The 24,500-nt window shown below is 34.4% G+C and overlaps 1 protein-coding gene across 1 annotated transcript; it reads right to left on the bottom strand.

The window, feature by feature from the left end:
* Nucleotides 1-17,437: 17,437 nt before the first annotated feature.
* Nucleotides 17,438-22,921, bottom strand: LOC123550043 (derlin-1-like). Its single transcript, XM_053546108.1, has 3 exons — nt 22,624-22,921; nt 19,786-19,897; nt 17,438-18,625 (listed from the first exon to the last, which is right to left on the bottom strand). Exons 1-3 carry the CDS (start codon nt 22,780-22,782, stop codon nt 18,537-18,539), a joined length of 360 nt encoding a protein of 119 aa, XP_053402083.1. The 5' UTR covers nt 22,783-22,921; the 3' UTR covers nt 17,438-18,536.
* Nucleotides 22,922-24,500: the final 1,579 nt, after the last annotated feature.

The raw sequence follows: 24,500 nt of genomic DNA, 5'->3' as shown, positions 1-24,500 counted from the left end.
CAATAAGTCACGGTAGCCATTTAAATGTGGCAAAAAGTCATGCCAACTCATTTAATATAGAAAAAAGTCACATGCATTTGACAATAAGTCGCGTCAACCATTTACATATGGCAAAAAGTCACGCCAACAATTAACATGTGGCAATAATTCACGCCAACCATTTACATGTGACAAAAAGTCACATCAACAATTTACATTAAGTCACGCCAATCATTCACATATGGCAAAATTCATGCCAACAATTTATATATGGCAATAATAGGTGGGGGTCAGACTACGTCTACCATGTACCCCACACCCTTGAGACTTTTTTCATAGGTACCACATTGTTTGGCAGGACCAGCTCTTTCAAACCAAAATATGTTCCCATAAAAAAGCTCTTTTGAACAACATATGATTTCATTGTTTCCATGGCAATCGTTCATTTTTGGAAATGAAACATATGTGATAATAAATCTTCGTCAGTTTTGGTAATGAAATGGTATTAAATTGGAGCTGAGTTATTTGCCTTTTATAAGCAGTATTATTCTTTTTTCAATTTACTAATTTGCATATTCATAAATATTAATGAGAAGGTTACAAAGTGACAATTTTTTTTTTAAAAAAATCTAAGTTGTCAGTCTATTTAACTAACTGTACCAAAAGCTTTGATCCGCTGTGAAAGCCTCTCGATGTTTTCTAAAATATTATTTTGTTACTCTGAATAGTAAATATTTTTTACTCACAAATAGTCACGCTTAGCTAATTTGCATAAAATGAACATGTGCCACAACCAACGTCTCAGGAAACGAGATATCACTAAAACTGAATGAAATGGTATGCTCAGTTGTTATCAACAATATAACGATTATGTGAACTATATTCTTTGGAAATATCTTGTACTGACAACAACAGTATAGGAGTATTCTGTTGTCAAGTTATTAAATACTCTTATTATATACGTTACTATAAATAGTAACAAAAAAGCCGTGTAAAACGGTCATAATGGCCTCTGTTGACGAATCCATAATGGTGCAGTGCGCCTCACGCACCATAATCATAATGGCCCTGGGTAACCGGAACGTCAGCGCGTTCTGATGTTGACGTCATGTAGCAACGTTATTATGGCGATTGAAAGGGCGCTGAATCAATTTCAGATCAATTGTCAAATATTGATGGCATTGTTGATAAAAAGCAAGACAAATAATGCTTTTAAATTTTTGGAAAATATGTGAAATGAAAATACCAAGATAAATATGAAGCGAACGTATATTATGAATAAAAAGGTCAATAAACGGCCGGTTGTGCCTTCTGGCCATAATGGCACAACCCAGTCGTATATTAACCTCTTATTACAAAACAGTCTTGTTTCATACTCCTCACGCAATACGATTTGTTTCGTAACGGCGCTTTAAAACACGTTACTACTGTATTTTGTTGTATTTGAAATATGTAGGAAAACATTGAAATCATTGTTATCAGTAAAGAGAAATCAATTATTTGTTCAAACTTTTAGAACATAGTGATATTAATAAAATATTCACTTTTGAACAACATCACTAAACAAAAACTAACAAGCAAGAAGAGATAAACAATAGTTCCATTTCCGAATCCATTTTCCGAATAAATGACGTTACGCCATCACTTCCGGTTTATCGAACGTGCAGAGCTACCTTAAGATGTGACTTACGATACTTCACTTAATGTCACCTACTGTAGCATATTTGCTCACTTGTTGGTTAGCTGTTGTGAATAAGGTGTTTCTCTAAAACCTATATTTTATAAAATGGAAAGCAATTAACAAAGGAGAAGAAAAAGAAAAAAAACCATCGATTTCCGTTTAATGAATAACATTTAAATAAACGTTGATTCTTCAGCAATTGTATCATTTGCTCGAAAGTCTCTTACTACAGTTTGGAATTTTGACAAACAGAGGCCATGCCTTCTTCATAGCCTTTGATACTTAATTTAAATGATATTCAATCTTTATTTATTACGGTTGATACAAAGTTTCTGTTAGTGCGTCTCTTAATGTTCCAGTATATCTAGGAATACTTCACTACATAGTACAGTTTAGTCATTGTCTTTACAACTTCAAATATCAAAATAATAATTAGTGCTGTCATGCTTTTAAATGTTTCAAAATGATTGCAATAGTCTTTTTCATTTCGTATCTATCAAACATATTCCTTATATCTTTTTTTATTCCTAAAAGATCAGAGTTTCGACAACCTGGCAATAGTTTTAAATCTGAAGGTCTTACTTTACATACTTGTTTATATATTTTTTGGTTTAACACCGCTTTGCAACAGAAATTCAGTCATGTTAACATTAACATAACCAGTGTTCATACCAGTACTAATCAGCTCTCCAAAAGTATGTGCTAACTTCTCAATTTAAAAAGAGGTGGAGGTCGAATGACTTCAGACACAATGGATACCGGGTATTTATCTCAAGACACCATGGTGGATAACCTGGTTGGTTTTTGTATATTTCCCACTACATTGTATTTCCTATTACTACTTTTGAAATGAAAAATAACACTTTTTACAAAACTTGCTTTTCACTCACAGGAATGCCTGCATGTACAAAATTTATGATCATATGACTGAACAAGTAATACTGCGTGTTTTATTCAACTTCATCTACTATATTAGTTACATAGAATTTGTAGTATATATTTTAGGCAATTTCTGAGTTAACAGAAGAAAAATATCTGAAAAGTTACCCCAAACAGTTTAGATAAAGCAATATGTTGGTATATCTAATTGATTGAAAAATTCATTTTATAACATTCTCGTTAATATTCATGAATATGCAAATGACTTAATTAACATAAAATATTGTTAATAAAAGGCCAGTTTCTCGACTTATTTTTGAGTACATTTTTGTTATCTTATCACTTAAACTAACCAAGATATGATACGGTTGTCCTTTCTAAAAAAGAACGATTGCCATGAAAACAGTAAAATCATATATAGTTCAAAAGAGTTTTTCCATGGGAACATTTTTTGTTTTGAAAAGGTTGGTCCTGCTTAACAATCTGGTGCATGATAGACATTTCTGGTCCCTGTACTGGAAGTTAAGCCATTGGTGGATGAGGACCAAGTTGGCCGTTCAGACATTATCAAAGGCCTCCTAACATTACCGCAAGCTCGGGCAGCCATTGAAATTCTGTCAGCTGGGTGGCATCTTTACACGACACAGCTCTTACTATACGTCCTTTGTGGGGTTTCAAATCCGAACTCGTGGAAAGTAAGTGTTTCAAAGTGATTCAAAGCCAGCGACCTTAATCACTCACGTAAGGAGGCCTTATATGGTCAAATCAGAACTTTTCTCGTAAAAAATATATTTGAAATTAAAAATCATTTACACAGTATAAAATATTACGGATACATAATTGTGAAATCAGAAAATTCTTACCTTAAACCTTGTGCCAAGCCAGAATTCTATAATCTCATCTCTGTTGATCTGGCACCAGACATATAGCACGCTCAAAATCATTTGTTCCATCAATACCTAAAATGGTTGGTTTTTTTGTACAGTCTAACTGAACAGTAAGATGTACAATATATTCCAATAACAATAAGGACTTGAAAATTTAAGTATAAGAAAATTCTGCTTTATTTACACAAACTTTTACTACTATACGAGACTATCATATATCAAAGGCTATAGACATAATTTATAAACTGCATTTGAAAGAGAAAAAATTGAGCTCAGCCCTCACAGAATCATCTTTCTAAACATTTATCTACAACTGATATCTAATAAGGGGTATTTTTTAAATTTTAAAGATTTTGACATTACGCATGGAAGTGAAATGATTTTTTGTTTGTTTACGATTAATGTTTAATAATGAAAGCGCTTTTTATATGTCCAATCTTTCGACATTACATCTGAAAGTGTACTCCTTAAAAAAATAGAAATGCAAAAATGAAATGAAAAATAATTTCATACCACACAGAGATCAACACAATATCCAGCTATTATGTATATCGTTGATATTACACCCTTAAAAATTGAAATACATAAAAAAGAAAGGAAAGGTTACTACTCACCTTAAAACCAAAACAGCAAAGCGCATACATCTTGTTTGGTTAAGTTTTGAAATGTTCTTAACAATATAATATCACTGAATCTAGAGAAAAATTCTCAAGATTTGTACAAAAGCAGAAAATTTGCTATTTCAAAATTGAACATTTACAATAATTTATGATACATGCACAGAATTCTAAAGAGAGACATCACAGCTGGCTTAAATTAGTTCGGCAGAGGACTAAATAGTGATCATTTTTGTCAAATTATTTAAAACATTCGGACTAGAATGTCAAAGAAGAACATTTCTAAGGTTTTCCATATAACCTATATAGAGAAAAACTAGCCATCTCCTTGATTGTCATGTTAACATAGCTTATGAAATTCGCTAAAGGGTCACCCAAGCTCAAGGGGCATTTCAGTAGAATTATTTACAAATCTGGCAAGCGGTTTCAGAGGAGATTTTTAAAGTTTTATATAACATACGACTACCTGCATAAATTTCACACCAAAAAAACAACATACGCTATATGTAATTCATTTTATGTCAATAATCGTTTCATTACACAAATATTTCCAATACATTTCGTTTCTTTTTTTTGTTTTGTTATATTTTCATTTCTTACGCATCGGATATGCTCATAAAATAACTGAAAAGATTTTGACTCTGGGAATTAAAATATAACAAACTAACAAAGTGCTCTACGGTGTTCCGTTGGGGCCATCGCAGTTTCGCGTTGTCGCCCTAGGGGCGAAATCGCGAAAACGCGATACTTTCACACGAAAACACGAAGCTATAAAGCGAAAACACGAAACAAAAATATCGCGTTTTCGCGCTCTTAATATCGTATTTTCGCGTTTTCGCCCTCGATTTGCCATCGTCTTTTCGTGTTTTCGCCTTCGTGGTAAGTAGGGCGAAAACGCGAAAACACGATATTGATCGCGCGAAAACGCGATATTTTTGCTTCGTGTTTTCGTGTGAAAGTATCGCGTTTTCGCGTTTTCGCGCAAAGGCGAAAACGCGAAAACACGATATTTTTATATCGTAATTTCGTCTTCCGGTTTGACTTGCGCAAACGCTTGAAAGACAATTCTAGAGACCGTAAATTCCACCCCGATACATTTCAACCCAAACTTACGGTGTTCCTTGGCCATTTCGACCCTTCCTTTGCCATTTTGGTCCCTTTTTCTTTTACATTTTTACACTACTGGTAGAAATAAAATAACCACCCAAATCGCAGTAATTATTAATAAGTTTTATTTTAAAAAAAAAAATGTAAATAGCACGTAGGTTTGAGTTTCGTGATCAGTTGAGAATAAGGCCAGTGTCTTAAAATGCTCTCTCTGTATTTTATCAATACATTGGGTGTCGTTTTGTGTGTCGTTTGTCTGTCAGTCTATGTATCTGTCTTTGTGTCTGCCTGTCTGTCTATTTATATACTTATGTATGTTTGTATGGCATTTACTATAGATGGAGTCTGCGGTAGTTTGTCCTTGAAATGAACAAATACCCTGTGACAACTAGCGGGAGCTAAAAGTAGCAAATTTAGGTTGTGACAAATGTTGCATGACGATATGCCATGTGCAAGTCTTTAATAAAATTCCGTGGAGCATTATTTGACCAGAGAAGTTCCATATAAGGAAAGTTAAAAAAACATCATGGCAAAAATTGGTAAAAGCGTGTATATATATTTGTATATCTTATGTGATTACTTTTTTAGTGAAAACACATTTGAAATATGACTAATTGTTTTATTGTTCCCATTTTATTGACCTTCTCGGACTTTTCAAAAAGTGACCGAAAAGAATGTGAACGTGATTTTAAAATAAACATGTATTAAATTTCATTTTATTCATTATTTATTTGGTTGTTGTTTTATTCATTTTTATTGACGTAGTCCCAGCTAGTTCAATCCATTGCTAATCAATTATAAGTTTTAGACACATTTTCAATTACAAGACAATGCCTGGGTACCGTTGTAAAATTGCATTTTTTGTTTTTTTTTTTATATAAATAAGTGCCTTTAATTCAGTTAAAAGGTATGGGTATATGCAAATGAACAATTTTAAGCACTGTTCTATATAACCTTGTTCTGCACAATTTTATTACCGGAAGTTATAAAGTAACTTCCTTGTTCTGAATAACATAAAATATAGCCTAGACCGGTGATATATGATTAAAAATCTATGTATGAATTATTGGTGTTATGTGTATAATAACTGTAATTGTCACTCTCTATGTAACAGTGTAAATGTTAAGATGTTGACAAATGAAATGATTCCAATTATGTTTTAAAATCTGACGTAAATTTAGTCGTATATTTCATAACATTTAAAAAAAATCACATAGAAATATACATTTAAGTTGGCCATATATTCCAATTTATATATCATTAATTCCAAACGTTGATAAGAAGTTTTAATAAAATCTACAATGTAGAAAGTTTTATCATTTCAAAAATGTTATATTTTTTTCAGCTACAAGTACTATCGAATATCTGTAGTTTTGCTTTCTATATACATACTTAATGTTTTCTCTGAAAAGGTCATATGTCCTACTGAATAGCGCATCTTTATAAATGCTTCTTCTATGTTAAAATAAAAATGTTTGGCTATAAATACATATGCGCTTGTTTCATACCAAATAAATGGCACATAATATTATATCCCTGACTGGAAATGTGGATCTATTGTCTGTACAAAAAAGAACCTCCCAAATACCCTAAGATCGCGTCAAATTTGTTAGACTATCCTAATGAACGACTTTAATGTCCAAAGATGAAATTTTTAAAGGGACCGCACATTCTAACATGACTCGATCTGATTTAAGAAATAATTTATAGCAAATGAGTGTATTTATGCACGATGGGCGTACGTCTGGCGTAATAATTTCACGAGGGCCCACCGAGTGTAAAAATAGTGTTAAAATACGGCTTTGGCATGAACTATTTCGATGCTAATATGCCTTTAATATAAAACACTAGATAAAATATAGTAGCGCTCTTTAAACCATTGACGTCATCGTACGTTAACGTGACATCATTCTAGCGTAAGAGTGTTTCATCCGTATGTTGAGTGATTAACACAGCGAGCACCTGCGTATTATATATAGATCATCGAGGCGTGTCTGCACTTTTAGCTCATAACTATACTGCGGTGTCCCAGAAAGATCCGTTTTTATCAATCAGATGTTCGTCAAAATCCCGTGTCGCACAATAATTTAAAATATTGATATAAAGCGTTTAGCTTGTATAAAATTCTTTGCATATTTACGTCTAATTTTTATTCAGATATTTTCGATTTTTGATTTAATACGTTTATTGAGATCACTTCTTTCTTAATATTTTTTTTTCTTTTGTTTTATTATATTGTTTTTATAGTCACGTACTGTCTGCGCTGTTCATCATTGTTTCTTTTTTTAACAAATTTATTTCTAGTTTTTTCACACGCTCGCTAAGATTTTCTTAAATTTTGATAGAAAAGTCACAAACTAGTTTCGCCGTGAATGGCTCATCAGTGTGGTTAAATATATAGCAACAATAAATACATTAGAAATTTACATATATATTTTCTTGTATGTAGGTGTTACTAAACTGAAAACTATTTGTCTTTTATCATGAAGATTTTTATTATTATCTATTTTATTTGCTAAAAGTTGCTGATATTGGTAACTTTTTGTATCATCCCATTTTATAAATCTTTTGTCGTAGTTTATTGTCCCTTCTCAAGGGAAGGAACAGTTATGGTGAACATGTCTCAATTGACTGAGCAGGAAATGGATACGAGGGTATCATCAAAGACATCTGAATTCTAGTAGGGCGCCGCCATCTTAGACTCATGCATATTCATTACCAAAAAAAAAAAAATAATTATTAAGAAAGAAGTGATTAATAAAATTATTTCTGGTATATATATATTCACTTTTAAATATTTCTAGTTGCCAATCTTTATATTGGATTGAAAAGTTCAAGAGGGCATCTCGGTAGAAGAATCAAACAACAAAATCGTCGTGTATATAACATCAAACAACGAAATGTTGCTTGTACCAAAATATTTTTGAAATGGGATATTTTAGAAGTTAAAACTCTTAAATTACTGTATAAATTTATGTATATGTGCAAATCAATTAACATCCCGTAAAGTGTACGTTTTGTACAGAAATTACATTTTCACGCACGGCTACGATTTTTTGTCACTATAAACTGGCACTGTACCTTCGATATTTTTTAACAAACAACGATAAACATATAATACCGAAAGCTGAGTGAAGATAAATTATATGGCTACCGACTGGACGTTATCGTTTGAAAATTTGTATATCATAAACACACTTACTACAGCAAAATGTTTCCTCTGTTAGGTCAAAAAGTAAACAAATAACGCCATATTGAACTGCAAACAGCATTTTTCTCGCCTAAAAAGCAGGAAAATGCAAAATACGTCCACTCCCTGATCCAATTAACGGAGGGCCATTTCAAATATACCAAGGTCATTATCACACCCTATAAACGACTGTATTCCCTCTTCCTCTTGCGAGTGATCAAAACAATAAACTTACAGCTAAAAGCTGAAAAACAGCATTTTAAAGTGACTGATTTGCTTTGAATGTATGTATATTTACATTTTATTGGAAGCTAAACATGATTTGCTTCTGTATATAATGTGTTTCTGATGACAGGTAGAATTATAGCAAAAAACTCGATCGATGACTGATTTTGTCCAGAAATTGTACACTGTCGGCGTCAAAAGTACTTATTTTCTTGCTTGAAGAATGACCTACATGTAAATTCCACTGTTCCATGGATAAAGAAACAATACTAGTTTAGTGAAATACAATAAATCATTTATAAATTAATCCAATTTGTTTATAACCGTAAATGAAAGAAGATTCGGTGTTATTTCCTGACTGTATGCACGCTTGCTTAATTTCTGTACAAGTGCTTGCGAGTTTGGTAAAAAGACTGTATGCCTCTTTGTGAGTGACTTCTTTACAAAATATCGGCGTTTCCTATGCTCCTTTAGTATTTCTTAATATTTAGAACCCGCAACCAATGTTTGAAGGAGGGTGGTATAAAGCAATCATCTTGTGGTCTGTCAGTTCAGTCTATTTGTATATGTGTCCTCATATATTTGGTCGTGCAATTACTTCAACGCTATTGCACCTACCTATCTCAAAGTTTACATACAAACACCGGCCATATGGAGTTAATGTCTATCTTATTATTTTCCTTTTTTCTTTTTAAAGTGACAAATGTGAAACATGGTCTGTTTTTCATGTCAGTGACATAACTTCTTTGTTCATTAAGTGATTTTGAAATAACTTGTCACAAATGTTCGCCATCAAAAGACCGTAATGCGACGATGTGTCGCATACAGGACTATATTTTCTAGAATTTCAAACCATTGAAACCAATATATAATCGCAACTGCAATTAATAAGGTGTGAAGATATGAACAGTAAATGGGGTGATTTGGAGTGAAACGGCGCCAGATCGAATCCATTAATTCTTTGTAGATCGCTTTCATGACACCGTCACACAGTAAACAGCTCTGTTTTAGTTTTGTCTTTTTATTTGCCATAAACACATGCACATTAACATGAAACTTGTCTTACTTTACTGAAAATACATTCTGCGAATGACATAAGTCCCCATTTTACAAGCAAAAGTGCCATTAGAGAAAAAAATGAGAGTTTATTACCTCACCTGAGCAAGTAGTGCTCAAAATGAGCTTTTATGTGCGATATTAAAATATCGTGTTTTCGTATTTTCGCCTTCGCGGTCAGCAGGGCGAAAACGCGAAAACGCGATACTTTCACACGAAAACACGAAGTAAAAATATCGCGTTTTCGCGCTATCAATATCGTGTTTTCGCGTTTTCGCCCTACTAACCACGAAGGCGAAAACACGAAAAGACGATGTTAGATCAAGGGCGATAACGCGAAAACACGATATTAACAACGCGAAAACGCGATATTTTTTCTTCGTGTTTTCGTGTGAAAGTATCGCGTTTTCGCGTAAAAATATGGCGTTTTCGCGATTTCGCCCCTAGGACGACAACGCGAAACTGCGATGGCCCCAACGGAACACCGTAGTGCTCTGTGTATCGTATAGTACATTGTGTTAGCAACTACATCATAACAAAAGAAATATTTAACTTGTAAGTTAAACGAGGGCTGCAAATATTATATCACTGAATTGATAATACAAACTTTTGGGTCAAACCTCATAATATAAAATGGTAACAGGAGCTCTACATAGCGGGACAATAAACGCCTGACATTTAAGAAGGAGGTCCAGCACCACGACGAGGACGTAGCCATATATCAATCATAAGCATAGAATTTATTTTAAACATCAACGTTAAACTCAAAATAGGAAATAATATCACTTGTCAAATAAGTGTTCATAGTGAGTAGTAGTGTATGGCGTGTCAAATGTTGCTAAATTATATATGTATGTTATTTTTATTGTATGTTTGTTATTGTTTTTCAATGTCGTGTCATTCATATTCTAAATTTTGCTACTGTTATTGTATATGTCATTATTCTTATTGTATGTTCGATATTCTTATGGTAAAAAATATTATTGTTATTCTATATTTCGGTTGTTGTTATTGTCTCTTTGATATTGTTATTCAATGTCGTGTCATTCATATTCTAAGTCTTAACATTGTTATTCTATATGACGTAATTCGTATTGTATGTTCAATATTCTTATGGTAAATGTCATTATTGTTGTTCAATATTTCTCACGCTAGGGAAGATAACTCTAGGAGAACCATGGAATGGAGTATATTTCGCGGAATGGACTTTACTTCTGCGAAACGGACAATTATTTCTTGAAATCCTGACATCGTTATTTTCGTAAATAGACACGACATATAAGAAGTCATCCTTCATGCTGGACACTTTAATAATATCTATCTAATATTTCATAGTCGTAGGAGCCGGGGCTGTATCTTGTATCAAAACACCCCTATGTTGGTAAAAAAGCCCCCCATTTAGCTTAAAATTTGCCCCCACCCTTGCCCGGTTATTGTATCTCTGATATCGTTATTCAATATCGTGTCATTCATATTCTAACTCTTCCCTTGTTCATGAGAAGGAACACTTATGGTGAACATGTCACACTTGACTGAGCAGATAATGGATACAAGGGTATCATCAAAAGGCATCCGAATTCCAGCAGGGCGCCGCCATTTTGTACTCATGCATATTCATTACAAATAGCCTCTTTGCCAATGTGTTTTTACGCATCATTAAGTCAATCTTAAGTGAAATACAACTACGTAATAACAGACCTACAAAAAAAACAAACAATAATATAGTTTAAACTATCGTACTCCTAAATCTAACATGTCATAATGTAGAATCGAGATTAACTAAATGAATATTCATTATCTAAAAATAGACTCCTGCCCAAAAATATCGACTGCTATTATTCTTCTCGGTTGCATTCGTCAATTGCTTCCATGGTTCTTTTTTACGATTTTATTTCATACCAACTTTATTATTTTGACATTTTAAGTATTACCATCACAACATTCTGTATTGATAAAGTAATTCGAGATTTTTCGCTTGTCTGTTAATGCTATTGCACGAGACGTACCGTCACCGGATTACAACATTTCAATTACTTCCCTTGTCTTTATCCAGAACTGTTTAATGCATTTTTTTCACTTTATTGACCTATCAAATATTTCGAACTTTGTAATTTCATGCCTTTTGATTAACTGTTTTGTAAGATTCAAGCTTTGAACTTTTTGTACGAATTTTTTCAGTTCCATTAGTTTGTTGGTGCCGACTTACATAAAAGCCTTTTTTCTTCTGGCAGTCATTCTGTAACTGAAAATTTCCATCATGCGATGCAATTACGAGCATGTTGCAGCAATTTTCCGCCATTTTACTGCTATACAGAAAGATGCCACTAGGACAGTTGCCGACAATGGTTCCCGAAATTTTGATAGTGTGATGGTCTTTATTATTTATTATCCGCTGATAATATTTAGGTAGAATCGCTCATCTAAAGGTGTTTGATTATTATTTTAAGTTAAATAATTGTTTGTGTGAAATAACTTTAAATATTCTTAAATAGATAAGATTGCACGTAAACTAACAAAACACATAGAGCGGGTGTAGGTAATCCCGAACAGGGGGGTAATTCCGAACACATTTTTCCAATGACATTTTTGTATTCTTGAAAGGCACCAATCTAATCCACGGCGTCACATACAGGATAACAAGGAATTCCATATCATATTGCAACGAATGCAAAGTTTTGTCGCGCACCTTTTCAAAATAACAGACAAGAATTTATACGACCGCTTGCATGCATGTCGTTCTTATCGGTTTTCGTGTTTTGATGCAAGTAGTATGTAAGGATCTAAAAGTATTGGTTTTTACCGCTGACAATGTTTTGATGGAATTCTTACATCACAAGTGTCACGTGGGAAGGGAGTTAACTGCATTTCTCATTATGGAAAACGTTGAAAGATCAAAGAAGCCGTTCGGAATTAGACACACTTGTTAATTAATGTGTGGCTAATTCCAAACAATCAATGTATGAGGAACAGTTTATCCAAAATAAGTATATATAAAGACTTATAATATATTTGAAGCAAATAACTAGAGTTGAATTATAAATAGATAAAAAGTAGATAAATAAATATATATATAAAAAAAGATACAGTAACAAATAAATAAATCTACTACTTTGTAAAATGAGTTCAACTTCCTTTCATTCATATTGGCTCGTTTTAAACATGTGCAATATGATCCGACTCTGGTAGAGGAGGCGGCGACTCATGTAGCAATAGCATGAGCTTGTCAAGAGTTGCAAGCAAATTTTGGGTGCCAAGACAACCCTGCAAGACAAGGTCCACGTTACTGCTATGCATGTGAAAAACCCTACATGCACCAATTGTGGATACAGATTTCACACTAAATGTTTGGCAGATGAATTATTGGGCTATACAGACAAACTTCTGTTTGAATGCAAATACTATTAATTTAAACACAGATTCTAAGACATTTTTAACACTGCAAACTGCATCATGTATAAGGGTGTTAATACCATATTAAATGTTTCGGACATTAATCATGTAGAAAGTTGTCACACATGTTGTGCTGTGCTTCTGAAAATTTAGGTTTAGATACAGATGCTCTGTAAATTCCAGTTATATGTTTCGTTTTATAAAGTTTCTTTGTTAAAAATGCAAGTATACTACTGTAAAGAATGTCTGTGTTTATCATTGTAAACAAACAAACGTTCTGTTCTTAAGAAGTTGGAACTGTTCGGAATTAGCCCCTCTGTTGTTCGGAATTACCCGCTCTGTTCGGAAATAAACGTCCAATAGGTAATATCCTCAATACACTATACTGACAATATCTGTATACTTATATAGTTCGGAATTATACACGCTAAATCAGCTGGAATCACTCTATAAACAAGTTGTTTTTAAATGGCAATATAAGTGGGTATTTCCGAACATTCAACATTATTGCTTAACTGTTCGGAAATACCCACACCCGCTCTAGTTCATTATTGTTTTATTAAAGATCCCTTAAAAAGAATATTTAATATGCTCTAGAAGGAACCTTTTGGTAAGCTAAATCTTGTGGAAGTCATTATTGTTGTTCAGTATCTGATGATTCTATTAACAAAACGTGTCATTGATATTCTATGTTACGTGATTGTATTTCGTGGGCTGAGCGCGATACTATTGTAACTGTATATAAATAAAGAACAAGATACAATAGTTTCGCGCTCAGCCCTTGATTTGTATATCGTCGCTGTGCTACTTATATCAAAATGATGTAATTATTTCCCATATTTTGTAATAAGGCTTTTCATTGGCTCGTCATAAACGACAGTAGGCCATGTTTCCACCGAGAAAATGAGAACACATATTCTCTTACTTTTGCGGTTTGATCAGTACCAGATTGTCAAGAATGTTTATCTTTGCTGATTTTGTTTTCTTGGCCGGTTTGATGCATGTCCCAAGAGAAGCCAAGTTTTCTTTTAATTCTATTTCAGTAACAATGACCAAGGTGACTTGACTTGACCCCAGCCAAAGGAATGGTAAGAACCCAAAGTATGAACCCAATACCTCTTAGGGTTCAAAGGTTTATTAAAAAGATAAGAATTGTAGATTACTTCTATTTTGTGAAAAAATGACATTGACCTTTGAGGTATGGGTCCGGGTTGCGCATGATAAGTCGTCTGATTATGGGGAACGTCTGTGCCAGGTAATATTAAAATCCTTTGATGAATGACAGAGTTATGGACCGGGCACAAAACTGCATTAAAGAAAAGCCCATTTTACCTATGACCTCCAAGTGTGACCTTGACCTTTGAAGTAGGGGTCGGGGTTTTGCGCATGACACGTCGTCTGATTATGAAACATCTCTTTCAAGTAATATTAAAACTCCCTTTATGAATGACAGAGTTATTGGCGGGACATGAAATTGCATAAAAAAGCCGTGTTTACATTTGACCTGCAAGTTTGACCATGACCTTTGAGCTAGGGGTCCATGATTTGCGCATGACTCGTTGTCTGATTATGGGGAACCTCAGTGCCAGGTAATATTAAAATCCCTTGATGAATGACAGAGTTATGGACCGGAAACGAAATTGCGAAAAAACGCCCAGTTTACCTTTTACCAGTGTGATCTTTATCAATGAGTTTGGGGTCCGGGTTTGCGCAAGACATGTCGTCTGATTTTGGTGAATATTTGTGCAAAGTAGTATCAAAATCCGTTGATGAATGATACAGTTATGGACTGGACACGAAATTGCTGACGGACGGAATGACGGATACAATAACAATAACGAAATATAGAATAACACTAATTTTACTATAAAAATATCGTAGATACGATAAGAATAACGACATATATAATAACAATGGTAAGACTTGAATATGAATGACATGATGCATTAAAAGGTATACCCCTGACAAAAAAAAAATGACATAAAATCTTTGACCTCTTCAGTGTGATCTTGACCTCTCAATTAGGGGCCTAAGCATTGCACTCTTATTATTTGTGAATGCGTGTGCCAAGTTACTTGAAAAGCTATCTATGTATAGAAATACATAGTTCTAGACCGGACAATAAAAATGAAGTAAGATCTTTGACCTTTCAGTGTGACCTTTGAGCTATGGGTCTAGGTCATACATGCCGCATATCATCAAGTTATTACGAATATAAAGATCTTACATGTCTGTCTATGTAAGGCGGGGTTTTCCCTATCCGAGGGACAGTGTGGAATGAAAAATTCGAGCGTTAGCGAGGGTTTTTATCAAAACTGTCCCTTGGGTTGGGAAAAAAGCTGTCTTACACAGCTTGAAATTAACTCAGCAGTTTCCAACACAGATTTCCACTAAAACCACATAAAGAAAACCTGCCAGTCACCTGGTGGTCATGTTTTAACATAACAGAATAACCTGAAAGAATTTGGTAGAGCGTTACCAAAGGAACATTTATGTAAAATTATTTGAAAATACGCCAAGTATTTCCAAAAGAGATCATTTTCTAAAGTTTTCTCCGCTACCGTCCATGAACAGGCTCAAGCAAACCGATCCTGCAACATTTTTATTTTTGTCGTGTTGAGTGAACTGGAGATTCTTTGTTTCAATTTTATTATCACAGCAGTGTTGTTTGTGTCGTGTGGTGGCCGTACAACAGTCTCTCCGTACATTCAGTCAGAGCTGTTGTATTTTCATCTTTTCAGATCGTTCAGAACGACGTTTTCTTAGTAGTATTGTTTAGTTTTTCAGCTTGAACATTTCGTCTTGGGTGGTTCCAATGCACCCGCTTATTGTATAATCACCCCTTTGATATGGTGCCTAGTTTTTAATTCTGTCTTTTGACGTTTTCTGTGATATGCAGGCTCCGTTACCTCAGATCCCCTCTCTAAATTCCAGGTTGTTTAGTTCTGCTCATCGTGTTCTCGTTCAGGGCCAACGCATTATTTTAACTAGGGAAAATACGCCATTTTTCATGGAATTGCACACTATTGCATCATTGTAGGTTCCATGTACACCGCTGCGGATGTCTCTAATTTGTTTTTGTACTTGTGATAAGGGCCAAATGTTGAGTGTTGGTCAACCTGGGGTTAGAGGCCGAGGACGGTAGCATCATTTCCACTATCATCTATGACCAGACTCAATCAAACCAGGCCGGTAATATTTTCATATTTGTCGCGATGAGCGAACTGTGGAGCTTCGACTTTTTATTTATTCTATACAGAGAAAATTAGCCCCGACCCCAAGGCGATTCGAATGAATTTAATAGACAGTCACCCAAGAAACATTTATGTGAAATCGTTTTGATTTGGGCCGTTGTATCCTTTTGGCCCGTGACAACCCGAATTCTGCAGTATGAAAGGGGACCCACCAAAGGAACATTCCTGTAAAGTTTGGTTGAAAGATAACCGGCAGGACAATCGTTTTCTAACCAAGTTACTGAAAAAAAAAATCGACATGAATAGGAGGTAACGGACAATTTACTTTACATAATTATCATCAATAAAATAATTACCGAGAAGATGCTCACCATCCAAGATTAAACTAACAACTCCCTTCCTATTGTGCTAACACGGTCAGCTATCAGAAAGGTTTATGACTAATGGACAGACACAAAGAAAATCACAAAATCACCTTTGCTTGAGTTATCAAATGTTTCAGTTACTAGCCAGAATTTAAGAATATAATTGAGCTTCTTCCCGCCGGAAAGACAGGCAGAAGTAACAAGAAATATCTTTAAAAATGATGGTCGGCGAATTGTAATAAGGAAAGAAGTTTATGAATTTTTCATCTAACATTCATCTTTCATCTAACATTTGTCAAATTGCAAAACTAAACACCGCACTTTAACAATTTAAATGGTTCTCTTTTAATTTTTCGCAAAGGTTTCGTAGGGTTGCAATTTTTTTCGTTTATCCTTAGACGAATAATTACAGCAGTAGTTTGATGAAGATTCATGAAGTGGTTCATGAGAAGAGGTCATTAAACGTGTTTATATTTTAGCTAAATTGGTCCCTATCCCCATTTGTAACAAAATAGCAGGAGACCTTACGATATTGTTACACATCGAGTTTGATAAAAATCCATTACATTTTAGTGGTTAATGAGAAGAAAGGCATATCTACTTTTAGCTATAGTGGTCCCTAATAGGGCCCAAGTTCCTATATAAATAAATTTGGAAGAGGACCTTATAATGATGCTCCAGACCAAGTATGACAAAGATCCACCAAGCTGTTCATGAGACGCTGTATAAAGGCATTTCTAGTTTTAGCTCAAGCAGCCCCTAAAAGCCGGGGTCAAATGTCCCAGCTGAACAAAGTTGGCTGCGGGCCTCATAAAGATGCTACAAATCAAGTTTGATTAGAATACATGAGAAAAAATCAAAGGATTTTTTTAGTTATTATTTTTATTTATTTCTAAAATAGGCCAACTGATCCCGCTTTAACAAATAGCATATTCGCTATTCATGAATCTTTGGACAATGACGTCACACCTATAAAAAAGTGAAGGTCAAGCAAAACATACAATTGTAATTATTTCAATATTTCTGTTTCATAAGCAAAGTTTGACCATAGTCATATCACATAGATAAACTGTATGCAGCGTACCTTCATTTCAGTGTAATGAGATTCAGTCATTATATAGCATATATATAATAAAACAGATTTCAACTGAGTTCAATATTTGCATACCATACTAAAGAAAAATATTCAATAAATCAGTTAAATAATTTATAACAAATATATTAAAGCAAACAAGTACTCATTTTAATATGCAATCTGAATAAGTCACAAAAGCAAGAAACCTTTTCATATACAGACGACAATTGTAGCAAGGAAAATCTTTTAAAAAGCACTTCTCTACATAAAAGACTCTTATCACACCCTTATTCATGTGATACGCAGACCGTATTCAGCTCTTTCTTTAATTTGATATATGTTGGTATTTGAACAGGTTTTTATCATATTTATTAAACTTACTTATCATTTTGAGATATATCAATATTCTTGCTAAATATACTGAGCCAAAGTTAGCTTTAAAACTGTGAACAGCGTCGTTTAGGATAAACGCTTTGTTTACATTTCACTCAGCGTAGCACAATCAACAGAGTGAAAGAAATTGACACTCTCGTCCAATCAGGCAGAGTGTAGAATAAATCTTCCATTTTGATAAACTATCTATAATGCGTTATCAAGTAGTTTGATTTGCAAACTGAAGTCACGTGGCATAGGTAACGAAAACGAATTTAGACGGCGTCGCCGAAAAAAAAAACATTCATCTGATTAATTTCATATTTCTTATGTTTAACAGTTGTGTATATACGCGGACTCCACGAAAGGAATCGGAATGTGCTCCAGGTGAAAATTACGCATCCGAATTCGCCAAATCAAGCGTTTCCATTCTATGTATGGGTGTGTTGCTTGTTGCAGACTAAAAAACAGAAAACCCTGGAACCAGTAATGACTACAATTAGACACACATCCGCGATTCTATTTGAATTTTTTGAAGGATACAACAAGGCAGAGCCAGTTAAACAGCAACATAAACACATACTCTGCTGGTCTCCCATCAAATATACCTGAAACAGAAAATGTGCCTGCTATAATGTATCATAAGAGGGGCATGATGACCCTAGATCGCTCACAGCTTGTTTGAACGATATCGGCCAAGACGTTACGCTCACGCAAAGCAAATATCTGTACAAATTTTTGCAATTTTACCAGCGTTTCATAACAAAAAATATTTTTTTCTATTACATGTATATACATACAGGAAACACTTTTTACATAGAGAAAAGTGACTATACAGTCTGGTGGCTACAGCTATATAGAATTATTTTGAAACAGGACTAGCTGTTTCAGAAGAGAAGATTTTTAAAAGAAGGTTTTCCCATTTTACCATATCAAAATGTCATGAAGGAATTTGTGTGAGGTTCACCCAACGAACATTGCTGTGAAATCATTTTGAACTTAGGTCAGCGGTTTCAGAGAAGATGTTTTCAAATGTTTCTGCCACGGTCAACAGAATTTTGGTCTGATGACCTAGATTTTTGAAGAAGTCTGAAAGAGAGACACCCAAGGAAAATTGGCTCAGTGGTTAAGAAGGAGGTGTTCTTTAAAGAAATTTTGGACGACAGACGGACGGACGACGGACATCCAACTGTCCTTAAAGCTCACCATGAGCACTTCGTGAACAGGTGAGCTAAAAAGTTATTAATCAATTTTATTCACCATTACAGCATAATAGCTTAATTTGGTCAAAATCGCTCCCACTCACACAAAGTAAATTAACGATGCACTAGGTTAAATATCGTCCATTATATGAACATAGCTTTTCAAAATACCGTTAGATGCCATTGAAAAGTAAAACCTTTAAACTTCCGAGTTTAGACTGCGAACTTTATAACTGTTTTTTTTTTCTTTGTAGTAGTGTATATAATGCTAGGAGCCATTAACAGAAGTTTACATCCGATAAATGTCCTGTGCGCATGTATGTTCAACGGCAGTAATATTAATATAATAGTTTTCAGGTTATTCATAAATAGAAACTATTTATGATAATGAAACTTACGAATTCTTTTTGGATGCCGTAGGCTCGGCGAGTTACTGTATACATTGTGGATCAAATATACAAGTTTTTTTTTATTTAGCAAGTAGTAAACAAGTACTTGTTAAAAATGCAAGTAAAAGTTCTAGCAAAATTTGGCTTCTCCCTTAGCTTGCCAAGTGTCATTCTTACCAGTTTCAAGTCTTGTGGAATATGAATACAGGAGATAGAGGTTCACGAGGTACTTGAATCCCGTGCTTGGAGTTATTCGATAATACAGTACTGAAGTCACCAATCTCCATATCTGTAACAAAGAAATTATTTATATAGAAATAAATTTTAATGAGGAAAATGAGTCCCTTTGGGCAAGAAATTGGGTAATACAGCACTGGAGTCATCAATCTCCATTTCTGTAATTGAGGAAATAGAGGTTTATGAGGTAAATTGATATCTTTGGCCCAGCTATAGAATAATTCTGCACTGATGTCACCAATCTCCATTTCTGTTGTAGAAAAAATTATTATTATACCAGAATTATACTGAAGTACATTTTAATGAGGTATGACCCAGAAATTTAATAATACAGCAATGTAGTCACGAATTTCGTCATCTGTAATAGACTGTAGAGGAATGTTACAGTGCTGAAGTCCCTAATCTCCATATCTGTAATAGAGGAAATAGAATCATACGAGTTGAATGAATCCCTTTGGTCCAGCTATTGGTTAAAATGGCACTGAAGTCACAACATTTTCGTGAACTGTACCAAAAAGGACAAAGAAAATGTATATTGACAGTATCCACGTCGACCCTCTAGAACTTTTATTATCTAATTTTAAGCATCCAGGTCAGGTTCGCACATATTTTCGTCTGAACGACCATTTTCAAATACAACTTTATATCTTTTTTCCTTCCCAGCCCGTCCGCTTAGCTCAATAGGGAGAGCGCAGTTCTACGAAACACGGGGTCGTAAGTTCAATCCCCTTGTGAGGCGTATGTTCTCCGTGACGCTTTGATAATGACATTATGTCTGAAATCATTTGCCCTCCACCTTTGATTCATGTGGGGAAGTTGGCAGTTACTTGCGGAGAACAGGTTTGTTCTAATGCAGACAAGAAACACTGGTTAGGTTAACTGCACGCCATTAAATAAGTGCAATAGTGTTGGAAAACACCGTTATTAAACCCAAAACAAACTTTTTCTTGCTCATCGTTGAACGATTGTTAAAATAAAGTCAGATCAACGTGCCCACGTAGATACAGACACACAGAAAGACGTACAAGGGAAATTTTGAAATGAAACATACGTTTGGTTATATGTAATGGATTTTCGTTCTAAAAGATGTCTAGCAGATTAATAGCACAGTGGAAGAGTCATAAAACATTGCATTAATGCGATCGATTGCCTTTTATTAAATATTTTACAGACTGCAGCGTTCAATGAGCGGGTCTGATTAACACGGCTTGCAAAAAAATGATTTCTGCAGAATGTAGATTGTGAATGCCCGTTTGTCAGAAGCGACTACCAGAATTTACATTTTGCATTAATCTTCCCGGAATACAGATTATATACTTTCAAAGTTTCCGTTTGTTCACTGTTTATTCATAGCATCAGGTTGTATTGATGGTCCGCTTAGATTTTAAGAAAATGGTATAGAATAATTAAACTCTCCGTTGTTATTTTAGACGTACATTAATGAACATTCTTACACGTTTTGAAAAATATGTCATTAATCCTCTAGTGCCCAGCGCAGCATATCTGCTATACAAAAATATTTTATCCGTAAGATATTAGAATCTAGTTCCATTTAAAATCAATGATCAGCGTGGTGTGTTCACAACATAGGACTTAATACTTATATAAAGGATTCTAACATGACCCGATTTGTTTTCTTATTAAGCAAAGAAGGCTGAAAACTGTGTGTTATTATTAATTCTAACACGATCCGATTCATTTTCCTATTAAACAAAGAAGGCAGAACACATTGAATTATTATACAACAAATCACTGTTGTGACGTCATAATTATTACGTCATGGCGTCTAACAGCATAGCGTCGCGCTGGAAAAGAAACCGATTGAAAACGGGCAAATATTTAATGAATGGCGTCAAGGATGTAATTAAAAAATCCTTGGTAACGTGTTAGAATCGAAATAATATATCTCATTTAGTGATTTGCTCTTGAATAAATCATTGTTTGTCGTTCAGATGCGTATTATTATATCACGAGGGCTGCGCCCTCGTGATATAATTCCTTCGCATCTGAACTCCAAACAATGATTTATTCAACGACAAATCACTGGATGAGATAATATTATTTCTTAAACAATTCATTTTTCTGACGTCACAATTATTACGTCATGGCCATAGACGGCATAGATCTAGATACCGGCAAAGACGTACATAATTATTATTGATAACGTGTTAGAATCGAAATAATATAGATCTAGATCAGGGGTGCACTGACTGCGTACGGTCTGGGTCAGTCTACTGGATAATCGCCTCAACCCGGAAGTCTGCTGGAGTTATCCCCTTTTCAGAAAGTTTATCTTTGGGCATCGTCCTAATCTACGTTGTTATTGACAGTATATCTGCTTACATATCATATATAATTGGTAAGCGCTCCCAGACCTTATAGTTATGTACCAAATACAACAGGCATTATTTCGATATGAACAATAGTTCTCAATCAAGTAGCTTAAGAAATAAAAATCCGTCAAAGACTAATTTTTATAATGCGCAAATTATTTTTGAGTTCTTTCAAATTTTAAAAGTGCAAATTATTGGGGAATTTTGTTTTAGCATTATAGTTCTTTAACAGTTTTAAGAAACATTATTATCAGTTTTAAGAAACATTATTTCTTGTAAAGTCTATTTCTAATAGCATGTTATCTAAATGAAAACACATCACCCATGTGATAAATTTTTAACACTTAAGATAATTTAAGTCTTTCGAAGAAGAGCCAAGTCACGATTTAAGTCGAGAGTTCTCCGACTTGGTTAAGTAACAGTGACAGAACTATGTTTCACTTACCTGTAATTTGTAAATAACAGGTTCGAACAACAAAATTTGATTATTAAAATCCAGGAAATTAAATCTTGCAGCAAGCGGAATGATCACTGACCCAGTGAACCAGTATTTGGATATTTGTGGAATTCCTCGGTACCAGTCACCAATATCATTAGATGGCATCTTTCACAATTATTTAGTAAACAAAAATCGATCAATGTTAATAGACGTCCGCTTCAGCAACATAAGAAAGTATTCCTTTGGCGTCGCCTCTCCTAAATTATGCAAATTTACGATGAAATCAGCTTTTTATTTCGGTAAACCGGAGTGAGCTTTTTTCCGCGGAAAGGGCTTAACATAATCGGAAAGGGCTGTCATTCCTGTGACTGATATTTCATTTAGCAATGAAAAGGTAAAAAACAATTATGAAATTTTAAACAAACAGATGAATAAAAACTTAAAAAGACAAAATATTTTTTTTTAAAAGGCTTAGCGTAATCGGAAAGGACCTGTCATGTGTTTATAATTTCAATCTTTTTTAATTAGTTCTTATTTTTATCTAGCAGTCAAAGAAGGAAATTAGAGATGGTTTTTTTTATCAATTTGCTATTTCTAGACAAATTATAAGACACAGTAAGTCAGTGCGTAAAACGCGTTAAAGAGCTTAGCATGATCTTACACTTGAAATCATGAATAATAATTGTCATGAAAGTTAGTCCAAATTTGGCAGAAATAATTCTAGTGCGTGGCAGAATCCTGGAACCATTTCTTATCTTTACAAATGCACATTTATCATGCCGCCTGGTTATTAAAAAAAATAAAAAAATAAAAACCCTTCGCTTGTAGTACATATTTTAAGACTGTGTTTGAATGACTTAAGTAAAATTCAGTAAAATGTTTTCACAGGTTATGATAAGGGAAGCTTTGCCGAATGAGGTGGTATTTTAATGCGTTTTTTTTTTCATGCCTTTCTTTTCTAAACACGATTATGATGATTCATTGCCAGTAAGTATATCCCATACGATTTTGCATGGGTACACAGTGCACAATTAGTTCTCTTGGGAATACCAATTAAATGTCGGAAAGCAGCATTTCCAAACTTGACAAAAATGTTGTCCAATACAATGGAGAGGGTCTTCTGTCTCCTTTTAGATTTTATTTCCTACGACATTAATTTTTTTTGGAAACATACAACACAGCTATGCAAAATAATTAATCTGTGAGAAGTAATGAAATGTACCCCCTCCCGCCTCACCAGCCTCAGTTTAAGTGGAATTCATTGAGAAATATTGAAAGGACACCACATGAACACATTGTAAAGATAATACTATCATATTGAACAAACAACTTTATTCACCTATAAAACTAAGATTGAATATCAGTTACGTTCATAAATGAAAACGCGTTTAAACCCATATATCAACCCCTGCTTGTTCTCCCTCAGGTGTACCGACACTTTATATGGAGCTCAAACTAATCAACCAATACACGATATTAAAAATTGCATATTTTACCGGGTGCACGGTGCAATTGCGGTTTTACGGGCATCGTAGGTGGCTACGGGCTACGGCGTATGTGTTCACATTATATACGAGCATCGTGCCATTTTATGTTCAGACTTTCGGGGGAAGCCGGGAGAAATCCGTATGGACACTGAACGGAGATTATACGGAAAACGTGCAATTTCAGTGCAGTTGTCGTGCAGTCTCCGCAAGCTTCCCAAAGAATTCGTACTAATATATATAACAACCTGAAAAATGTTTTGCCTCTATCAAGACCGCCGCACGGCAATGGTGCGGCCGCTGTAAGGTTGCCGCGCAATGATTCTCAGTATCTGTGCGGTTTCGCGGGTACTGCACGAGCAGCAAGCGGCAACCTTGCGGCAGCTGTGCGAGGGACGC

This window comes from Mercenaria mercenaria, chromosome 6 (assembly GCF_021730395.1).
Source record: "Mercenaria mercenaria strain notata chromosome 6, MADL_Memer_1, whole genome shotgun sequence".
NCBI classification, from domain to species: domain Eukaryota; kingdom Metazoa; phylum Mollusca; class Bivalvia; order Venerida; family Veneridae; genus Mercenaria; species Mercenaria mercenaria.
The sequence above is the reverse complement of the archived record's forward strand: the minus strand, read 5'-3'. Positions and strand labels throughout refer to the sequence as shown.

Excerpts from the sequence above, each read along its gene's own strand:
- LOC123550043 (XM_053546108.1), bottom strand. The coding sequence starts at position 22,782 with ATGCCATCTAATGATATTGGTGACTGGTACCGAGGAATTCCACAAATA. Across the intron at positions 19,898-22,623 it reads CTGTTATTTACAAATTACAG|ATATGGAGATTGGTGACTTC; the intron begins GTAAGTGAAACA and ends TCTTTGTTACAG. Across the intron at positions 18,626-19,785 it reads TTCCACAAGACTTGAAACTG|GTATATTTGATGGGAGACCA; the intron begins GTAAGAATGACA and ends TTTCTGTTTCAG.